This window comes from Diprion similis, chromosome 11 (genome assembly GCF_021155765.1).
Source record: "Diprion similis isolate iyDipSimi1 chromosome 11, iyDipSimi1.1, whole genome shotgun sequence".
Classification (NCBI taxonomy): Eukaryota; Metazoa; Arthropoda; class Insecta; order Hymenoptera; family Diprionidae; genus Diprion; species Diprion similis.
Window position 1 is genome coordinate 13,859,490 of NC_060115.1, and position 11,677 is coordinate 13,871,166.

At 37.0% G+C, this 11,677-nt stretch overlaps 1 protein-coding gene across 1 annotated transcript; it reads left to right on the forward strand.

Moving 5' to 3' along the window:
* Nucleotides 1-7,195: 7,195 nt before the first annotated feature.
* LOC124412784 (zinc finger BED domain-containing protein 4-like) lies at nucleotides 7,196-8,841 on the forward strand. Its single transcript, XM_046892900.1, has 2 exons — nucleotides 7,196-8,684; nucleotides 8,777-8,841. The coding sequence occupies exons 1-2, from the start codon at nucleotides 7,196-7,198 to the stop codon at nucleotides 8,839-8,841; spliced, it is 1,554 nt and encodes a 517-aa protein (XP_046748856.1).
* The last annotated feature ends 2,836 nt before the right edge of the window (nucleotides 8,842-11,677 follow it).

Sequence of the window (11,677 nt, forward strand, 5' to 3'; positions counted from 1 at the left end):
ATGGAACAGACATGTGACGATGTGACTGTAACGTATGCAGTATCAGACGTAGAAACTAAACAGCCTGGCATGAAAAAAAATAAAAAATCAAACAAAAGGGTCCCATACACTGAGCCGTTTTCTGGATTTGTATCCTCCCACGCAAAGTACACAAAGTTACCACTCATGGCAAATGGTAATCTTTGCCCGTACGTACGCGATGATTTGAACACAACAGTTATTGTGATAAACACCTGCGGTTTCAACAGTTTGTGTCAAATCTTTGCTAAGGCGTCGGTGGATAACGTCATTTATCGTGACGCCATGACAAACATGCAGTCTGGGATATTTTCATGCGTGAACATATTAATATCGAACGGATTGTGTGTTAAACTCTGTAAAGAACGTGCAAGGGTGTTAAGGGGTTTATCTCAGCTCAAACATACAACGGGCCGCAATGGCGTAATTAAAGTAAACGCTGACTCGACTCTCTACAATTTAGCCACTTACCTACTTGAAAATGACCCAAGTTGTGTGCAACGTACGAAGTGTTTAATTTGTGGTACAAAAAACGAACGTAAGTATCCCGTGCAAACCACGAACTTCGACATCTTATGCAATGAAGGGGTCAGTCACTTATCGCAGGCTATAGACGAGAGTCGAAATGCTCCTCAATCGTGCTGCGGAAAAGGTCCGAGCATTGAAGTCACTTATGGTCCACATATTGTATGCGAGGTAGACTGTGGTAAATTAACAAAAACTGCCCTAGCTGAGTTTCCCAATCAGATTACACCTGCTAAAGCACGCACGTATCGCCTCGCTGGCGTGATTGCATACACAGGATCAAGAAGAGTTACATCAACAGGGCACTATATTGCATATCTCAAAACCGAAGATAATTGGTTGATTTATAACGACAACGTAAAGCACTCGGAGATAGTGGATTATGATACACAAGTAGATGCCCACATTTGTGTATACGTCATAACCTAGAGTATGGAGGCACGGGCATATATGTATATGACCTGTGGTCAAGTATCCAGACATTTATTGAAAACTGAGCAATATTAAAAAAAAAAAGTGAAAAAAGAGAAAGAAAGGTTAGAATGATGTAGCTTTACTCGTGGAATTCTTCCACAGCATAATGATATAATTATATATGTATATCTAATAACCACGACAAATATACAACTTGTATTGATTACCTAAATGTTGAGAAATATTGAACCGAAAAAAAATGAAAATAATTGGAAGAAACGTCAAAATAATGTAGCTCTACTCGTAGAATTCTCCCACAGCAAAATAATACAAATATAAAACTTTCATTAATTATATAAATATGCCACAGTACGTGTTGAAATATTGAAAAATAATCAACCGAAAAAAAGTAAAAAAAATTCAAAATATAAATAAATAAAGTACGTTTAAAATAATGTAGCTCTACTCGTAAAATATAAAATATAGAACTTGAATTGATTATACGTATATCACAGCATGTGTTAAAGTGTTTACAAAATGACCAAAAAATAAAAAAAACTAAAAAAAAAAAAAAAAGAAAAAACCTCTACGATAGCCATCACCTTGTCGCTGGTGTGGAGGCTTAAGCTCGGTTGATTCCAGTGAACTAAGCATGGTTAACAATATTCATTATTATTCATTACACCGACAAATATTCTAACAGGTTTTATTTGATAGTCAGCAGTTAGTTAGTTAGTTTATATTTGGTATCAATTCGCAAGTATTTTACGTGCGTGACTTTTCTTTAAGATTTCTCTCGGATTTTGAAATGAAGCTCTGTACGCTACAAAGATATCCAGCAACGTTGTGGAAAACATTGTTCCTTTTTGTTAGTTGTTGTATGACCATTTTCACGTGGTTATGAAATGATAGTATCAAGCAGCATAGCTTTAACGAAAATAACAATAATAGGTAAATCCAAATATGATAAGGATGATCAATCCCATAGTGGAAATTATTTTCAACGTTAAATTTTGATTGATATACCATTATAGATACCAGTGTGATACGCTCGAAGCAGAAAATATTGCAAAGTATTGTACTGATTATCGAAGTCTCTACGACGTGTAGATAGACGATAACTATATGACGATGAGTAAACTTAAATGACTGTGGAGGCTTCCAACAATAGGTTATGTATTATACCTGAAATAATCAGTCTGGAAAAGAATCATCATTTGTAATTGCAATTGACAATACATATTCAAAAATTTCAAGGTTTGGGGATTTTTGGAATTTTATGATTTTAGGACTCTGTTGTATTTTGAAGAGCGTGGATTTGACAGAAGATGTTCAAGAGGTAAAGTTGCTCAGCATCGCCGGCACAATCGAGCACAATCAGATAATTCAAACTTTTAGCGTTTCGAGAAATTTTATAATTTTTGACTTTCTTGTATTTTGGAAAGCGTGGTTCCGACAGAAAATGTTCCGGAAGCAAAGTAGCTCAGCATCGCCGGCACAATCGAGCACAATCGTTCAATTTGAACTTTTTGCGTTTCGAGAAATTTTATAATTTTTGACTTTCTTGTATTTTGGAAAGCGTGGTTCCGACAGAAAACGTTCCGGAAGTAAAGTTGCTTAACATCGCCAGTTTAATCGAGCACAATCGTTAAAACTAAACTTGTTACGTTTCGAGAAATTTTATAATTTTTGACTTTCTTGTATTTTGGAAAGCGTGGTTCCGACAGAAAATGTTCCGGAAGCAAAGTAGCTCAGCATCGCCGGCACAATCGAGCACAATCGTTCAATTTAAACTTTTTGCGTTTCGAGAAATTTCATAATTTTTGACTTCCTTGTATTTTGGAAAGCGTGGTTCCGACAGAAAATGTTCCGCAAGCAAAGTAGCTCAGCATCGCCGGCACAATCGAGCACAATCGTTCAATTCAAACTTTTTGCGTTCCGAGAAATTTTATAATTTTTGACTTTCTTGTATTTTGGAAAACGGGGTTCTGACAAAAAATGTTCAGAAGACAAAGTTGCTCAGCGTTGCCAGCACAATTCTGCACAGTTGTGAAAGTTAGACTTTCCTAAATTTTTCAATTTTCTTATTGACGAAGTGCCACAAAACTGTTTTTGTTAATTTTTTGAAGGCGGTTCGAGTTATCGACCCCTGGTTTTCGGCACAAAGTCCTAGAAACGGAGCTTAACCTGGCACAATCATCTGTTTTAAACAAATTTCACAAGGCGAAGCTGATGCCATTTTTTCAAATTCGAATATATCAAAATTCTCTGCACTTACAGAAAATTTTCTGGCGGCACAACAATCAGTGCACGTTCATCTACTCAGCACAATCATAATATTTAAACTTGTCGTTAATGGCTCAGCTAGTCGAAAAAACATTTTTTGACGATATCTCGTTGGTTTTTTGAGATATTGACCATTGATTTACGGCACAAGGCAGCACACGCATAGCACAACTCAGCACAGTAATCCTTTTTAAACAATTTAAACATTGCTCAGCTAAGTTCACGCACATTTTAGCGTCTCGAAGCCACCGGAAACCGGGAATTGCTCTGTTTCCGAAGATAAACCTCATCAACCAGTTGTTACATTGGCTGAGCTGAAAACTATTTACGACAATCCGAGAGAGTCAAATTTATCACGATCGATTTAAGAGAGATTGTCGCACGCTACGAAGCACGATAATTGGGATTTTGAAGAGATAATCGAACATTATTACAGTAAACCCGAAGTTTCGGACTGTATTATGTATTACATTACTGCTAACGTGACGAGACAAATTATAAATACGGTGAAATGCGTGGAATGTAAACAGGCTTCATTGAGTTCGGAAAGTAGAGCCCATCTGCCTCAATCTGCCATAACAGATTGGCTTGCGCGCGGCCCATTAATTCACCCGAATACTAATTTGTACCGATTTGTCCTTTTTCTCGAACAACGATTTTTAGTTCATTGTAATGCGGCTCATGTTTTTGAATCGATTTTGGAAGATATATTTGCGTACGAAAAGCATTCCTTCCCGTGTGTTAATCACGCTGGTGAAATTTTATTGCACATCATTAAATATTGTGTAACAACGCGCATGCAGCAGTAATGCGCATGCAGCAGTATTGCTCATGGCTTAACTCAGAGCAACAGAAACAAAATCAATTTGGAAAAAAGGCATCGAAATTTTGCAAAACCTAAATACACTTTTGGAAATTGTAATGCAATTCAAACTGAAATATACTTTTGGTAATATAAAATATCCTAGCGTTTTCATCATTCCCAACGTTCCCAATTCTCAACTTTCCTCTGAATTTATACACATTTTGTTATAAAAATAAATAAATTGACAGTTTTGCGTTGCTTGCGGGAGTGGGGTTAGGCGGTGATAGTCGGTCGTAGCGGCAGCAGCGCGGAATACAGCCAGCGCCACGTTGCGGCTGGTGACGTTAAGTGGACAAGATTTTGGGCTCAGTGCTAGGGGGTGATGGTAAGTAAATATTTACTACAAAAAACCATATAGACCGGGAGATAGTGCACGTAGGGAGCATCTCATTGTTTGCAAGTATGGCACCCCTTGAGGGGTTGAATTACATAATTAATGAAAGCAAAATGATGGTCATAGCGCTGGTCGTCGGGGCGTTATCGCATAACGAATAATCGAACATGTCGGATAAATTGGGGTTTTGGAATGATTTTCTACACAAAAAATCTTGCATTTTCCGATAGTTGATGAAAAAAAAATCCGGCGGAAGTAATATGCCATACTCATGCGGCGGGGCTTAAAGTCCGCCATACTGATCGAAACAGGCAAGTTTTTTTTTTCCTTTTAAACGATTTTTTACAGGTTCTTTTTTTTCAACTTGTTATTTTCAAACTGACATTCACGAAAATCGCCACGCCATACCGTTTTGACTGGTCTAAATAGTCACCATACTGCCGTGAAGGAGAAGGTTTTTTTAAAGTTGTTAAACGATTTTTCACAGTATGGCATTTGGATTGTTGAATGTTCATGATACAATATTACCGTAAATATACAAGCCATACTTCACGTCGAGTGCAAAAGTAGTGCCATACTTACAAAACTGTGTTTTCGAAACATTATTTAAAAAACGATTGGGTAAGACGTAAAATTATTTATTACAGTATGGCATCATTGTTTTCAGTTGATTTCGATATGACACTATCGAACAAAAAATACCCCATACTGTGACAATGGGGTTGAAGACTACCGCATTGTCGTTAGGATGTGGAAAAAAAAAATTCGAAACGTATTTTTACAATATGGCATTTCGATTTTTCGAAAGTTGATATAAAACTACATCTCAGAAAAATTGTGCCATACTTATGGCGAAGTGCAAAAGTGGTGCCATACTCGATAAACTGATTTTCCGAAACGTCTGAAAGGTACAAGCGGTTAAAAAAAACGTACAATTACTCATTGCTAAACAAATATTTTATTATTAATTTTGCGTCCTTATAGAGGAATCTTTAGCATGCGGGTGAAGCAGTACGACGCCTTCATTTACTGTAACCCGTAGAATATTAACTGGGATCTGTTATAAATCACAATTGCCAATACATATCAGTTCGCAAATTTATATTTAAGGTTTTCACACGTTCAACTTTCAGGAAAAATTTATGCCATACTGTAAAAAATCATTTAAATTCCGCATAAAATGTTACAATTTTATAATAATATTATACGTATTTGGCCCTTCCCACGAGTATGGTGTTATCAGATTTCTGTTTCTAGTCATTAAAATAACTGGTAAAAAAATTTTTAGGCTGTAAAAAATCGTTCAACAACTTTAAAAAAACCTTCTCCTTTACGGCAGTATGGCGACTATTTAGACCCGACAAAACGGTATGGCGTGGCGATTTTTGTGAATGTCAGTTTGAAAATAACAAGTTGAAAAAAAAGAACCTGTAAGAAATCGTTTATAAAAAAAAAAAAAAACTCATCTGTTTCGATCAGTATGGCGGACTTTAAGCCCCGCCGCATGAGTATGGCATATAGCTTCCACCGGATTTTTTTTTCGCACAACTACCGGAAAATGCAAGATTTTTTGTGTAAAAAATTATTCAAAAACCCCAATTTATCCGACATGTTCGATTGATCGTCATGCGATAACGCCCCGACGACCAGCGCTATGACCATCATTTTCCTTTCATTAATTATGTAATTCGACCCCTCAAGGGATGCCATACTTGTAGAAAATGAGATGCTCCCTACGGGCACCATCCTCCCGGTCTAATATTATAAAAATCGTACTCAAAATCATCAAAGCGTACTTAAATATCTCCAAACGTACAAAGAAATCTGAACGCGTACCAGCGTACCAAAAAGGTTAAAACGTACCAGAGAAGTATGATCGTACCAGCAATGGTAAGACTGCGTATCACTGTATAAATCAGTCGGCCTGGTGCCGGGGGTACTCCTGCGAATAACGCGCTACCTTTATAACGGAAGATGGCGCGCAGCGGCGCGACCGCTGAATTCTGCTAGACTTGTGCTAGTCTGTGCCGGAAATCCCGATTGCCCAACTTGTACGATTTTCCGGAAAATTGAGAAAAACGAAAATTGGACCAACCCAGCACTTCAGAGTAGTGATGGGACATCGCATCGAAATATCGAGAATATCGATATTTTCATTATGATATATCGATATTTCACATCTATGTCGTTCAACCGATATATCGATGCCTCACAACGATTTAAACTTTCGATGTCGATATTTTGCACTCGCTCACAACTTCATGCTGTTCATGGTCTTCATACTGTTAAAGTTATTCAGGCTTGTGGAAAGGATTATGTAACTTTTCACATTTCACATTTTCACATATCCCAACATCCAAGCATTCCGATTGGTTTGCAAAGTTTAGTTAACCTATCAGAATGCTTGGATGCTAGGAAATGTGAAAATGTGAAATGTGAAAAGTTACATAATCGACCTGTATATTCACGGATGATACGTCGCATCAGCCATAACCGATAGTACAACAAGCAGGATAATTTAGGAACACCCATGACTATAGATTTGAATTCGTCGATGGAAATTATCAACAATATTTGTGGCGCCAAATAGACTTTTTATATGTAATTGATTTATATTTACAGACGAACTTGATAGGGGTAACATGGGTTGACTAAAAAGCATCATCTGGAAGCATTTCCGAAAAGTGAATGGTGATACTGCTGCATGTAAATATTCTGATAAAGTGATAAAAACTTCAGGAAACACCTCAAACATGAGAGGACATCTGTCAGTAGCACATGCCTCGATATTGACTGACATTACTGATACAGAAAATGAAGATGAAAATTTGTCAAATAAACGTGGCCATGTACAAGGGTCCTTGTACTCAAGCACGAAAAAATTCAAGATAGAAGCAGGATCAAGTGCATCAACGTCCAAACAATCTTCTGTTAATGTTCTGGGTCAGGAAACAACTGCTGGATCAACCTGCTCAACTTCTATTCCTGGTGTTAGCAGTTCAACAAGTAGATCCAAAATTACAAAAAACATAAAGGATGTTTTCGTCAATATCAAATCATTTCAAGAAGGGGACGTCAAGCATACGAAGCTGACAGACAAAATTCTTTTCGTGATATGCAAAGATTCTCAACCCTTGACAACTGTTGAGAGAGAAGGCTTTCGAGAACTCATTGCATATGTAGCTCCAAATTATAAATTGCCATGCAGAAAAATCTTCGCACGTCATCTTGATCAGAAGTACGAAAAACTTTCTGGTGATTACGAGGATATTTTCAAAACAGTTAAAAACATAACTCTAACGACAGACCTTTGGACTGATACTTTAAATACTCGCAGCTTCCTAAGAGTTACGGCTCATTTTTGGAAGGGATCAGAAATCGCCAGCGTCATCTTAGGTGTCTATGAATTTATAACATCGCACACAGCTGCTAATCTTCAAGAAAAGCTACGTAATGTGTGCCAAGAATGGGGAATCACGATAGATAAGATAAGTGCAGTAGTTACTGACAATGCTGCGAATATTGTAAAAGCTGTCGAAGATTTTATTGGAAAAAAGTACCATTTGAGATGCTGTGCACATAAAATCAATTTCGTCGCTGAAAAATCAATTAAAGGTGTTGCAGGATTGCCAGATTTAATACAAAAAGTGAAGAGCATCGTTACATGGTTCAAGCAATCTAACAAAGCAAGCGACGAACTCAGAGCTGCTTACGAACTCAAACTGAAACAAGATGTGAACACAAAATGGAACTCTACTTTTTATATGCTTCAAAGATTCATCCAAATTCGTCGTGTTGTTCACGATATTCTTTACAATTACCCATCAGCACCTCCTATGGTTACTCCACAAGAGTTAGAAAAATTAACTGAAGTTTGCGATGTTTTAAAGCCATTAGAAAAAATAACACGTGAGTGGTCTGCCGAAAAATATGTAACTCTCAGTAAGGTCATTCCCATGATCCATGGATTAGTAGATCAACTCCAGACCGTGGATGCAAACAATGGTATGGCAGAGGAACTAAAAAGGGAAATGCTGGGTGAGATCAAACAAAGATTTGATCAAGTCGAAAAAGTTCCTATGTTTGCCATTGCAACGCTTCTGGACCCAAGCTTAAAGAAAATTGATTTTCAAGATCCTGTAGCTTGTTCACGAGCTGTCCACCTTGTGAAGAACATGTTACAGCAACAACGTCCACAATACTCTAACCCAGATATTACAGAAACTGAAGAGATTGCTTCAAGTAAGTAATATCTAGGCAAAAACATCTGAAATGTAAAAAAATCCGCCAAGTTACCCAAACCAAATCACAATAAAAATTCAAGAACAACTTAGATATGGCCAGTCTCTGTCGTGAAATCAGGAAAGAACCGCAAGCCCTACGATCTCTCAGCAAGTAGGTATACTTCGTCAAGTCGGACCTCGCTGTTTCGTGTAGTGATATCGAAACATCATTCCAAGCGCTACGTACTTGGTGGGCACATTGGCTTGATATTTTTTGTATCGAAACGGTCCCACTTGTTCGTGAAGTGTGTGATCCCGTCCAATAATTCCGTCTCCAAAACTATCTATTACCATCAATAAATGGACTGAATTTTTTTTTTTAAGGTATTGTGCATCGAAATAACTGGTTGATGACAGATTGTTTAATATTACTAACGTATCGGATTTGTTACTTTTTTTTTCACCTCCAGTTTAATTGCATATTTTATAAAATCGAGGACTTCACGCAATTCAGTGTATTGATCCATTAGCTTTGAACAGTATCATTATCGTACATTTTCAATTTTGACTGCACATGTGCGTTTCATTCATTTATTTAAAAGCATTTGTTGTTGATTGCAGTCCGAAAATAGTTGCGTAGTTGTACGGGAGTGCTGGAGTGCAGGCGCCTACGGGAAAAGTGTATAGTTATTGTAACGAAGTTATGTTCTCACTCCTTATACATCTTCGCACGGCTGATGTCGATCAATGTTAATCCGTCAAATGTTTAATCATTTGTCTACAAATAAACGAGGTCGCCGCGTCATGGCGTCAGCGAATATTATTATAATAATAGTCAATCTCTAGACTCTAACAGAAGCTCTTCGATTCCAAATATATCCGCTTCTTTCACACATATTCTTCCTGTGAGATTTCTTCGACTCGACGTGTACTCATTACGCACAGAAAATCTATTAATTCCTTTCGATGCAGTTCTTAGATTGCTTTTTATCATGTTATTATAAGCATCTTCGAGCATAGCTAATGAAAATTAATTTTTTTTTTAGCTAGCAAGCAAGAATAAGATATTGGCAGGTAAATTGTACATATCGAAGGTTTGGTCGCTTGTGCCACGTAATGTATTTAAGCAAACTGTTTCCATACAGCATCGAGACGCATCGAGTTTTTATTATGTACAATTTATATTCTCACGTAATTATTCCGCGAAACAATGCAATGGATTCAGTTCCATGATTACTCTGTCGGTATATAATTCGTAATTGATTTTCAACAAAAATGTGCCCGCCAAGTACGTAGCGCTTGGAATGATGTTTCGATATCACTACACGAAACAGCGAGGTCCGACTTGACGAAGTAGACCTACTTGCTGAGAGATCGTAGGGCTTGCGGTTCTTTCCTGATTTCACGACAGAGACTGGCCATATCTAAGTTGTTCTTGAATTTTTATTGTGATTTGGTTTGGGTAACTTGGCGGATTTTTTTACATTTCAGATGTTTTTGCCTAGATTTCATGACTTTTTGTAAGTATGCGGCAATGATACTGCTGTACCGTATTAACCAATGAACTAATGCTAAGCGAACTACAACTCCTTATACCTGTTGTGATATGTAGCATTCGTAGTTGATAACTGTATGACTTATCTGTCATGAGAAACCAAACTAGTAATGCGGCTGATCCAATTTGCGCATGATTACGTGAATAATAATAATAACCACCACCAATACCCGGTAAGGTGTGTCCCCAAAACGTCTTCCGGAGACTTGTACGAGGCAAGCGAGCGAATTGTTCAACGACCATCATTATGCGTTTGCAGTCCGTTCGAAGATGTTTAATAAAAACACCCGTATTCGCACTAGGAACAAGGGAATTACAGGAATCCTTGCCTAGCTGTTGACAGACCGAGTCCTCAACCTCAACTCGCCGACTCAGCACCCGAACGACATAATCTGTGACAATATACGTCTACCTCGATTTGCTAATAAGTAGTGAATACACTGCGAAGTGAAAACGATAGATGACAATTTTTTTTTTGTAATTTCATGTTTTCAATCGCCTAACACAGCAAGTAAAGCTAAAATTTTTCAGTCTCAGTGCATGATTCTATTTTATACAGTTTTAAATTCTTAACACTAATTTACCAATTAACAATACATGTCGCTGCAGCATATGTTTTTTCATGAATTTACATTTAGAAATTAATCTGATGAAGCAACAACAAATCGTAGTAAAGGTTGTCATCTTTATGTTAGAACACTACGGTGAATCGTCATGATAGTGTATGTCTAAAGTACAACACCACAAGTGTTGAAATAACTTTACAAGTAACACAGTACCTAATACATATTTAACCAGATACTATACGGTGAACCGAGAATTTAATGTATGTGTAAAGTACTATAACAATGAGTACTGTCCGTATTATATGTATAATCTGTTGAGTGTGTTACTTCGCAAGTATTGCAGGACCTAATTCAACCGATTGGAGAAGTCTCATACAGTTTAGAAGATTTCATACCACTCTCAATGATTTTAGCATTTTCAAATTGATTCTAGCATTGATTAGACTTATTTCAAATGGTTTCACAGGTTTACAAATATCAGCTATTTCAAATGCTTTTAACAACTTCCAGCGATTTGATGTAAAATGATTACATAGGTAGCTGAACAACTATCAAAATTTCATCTGTTTCAAACGATTTTGGAACGATTTTTCAAGTTTGTCGGTTATGTAGAACATTTAGAACAATTTTATTTGAAATACACAAACCACCGGTAGATTCTAAATATAACAAGGTTTTATATATTTAAAACAATTCGAAAAATTCTATGAGAATCTTTATGATTTAAATCTCCCAAAAGTTTATTTTATATTCGTTCAGCTACGTGATAAATCCTACTACTTGTGCCTTTGATTTGCCAGTGTATCAACTATGACGATGAAGTTAGTGACGTTACTGTAACAATGAATGCTAAAGAAAACTCGCCAGTTTGCATCAGCAGAAATGTTTGAG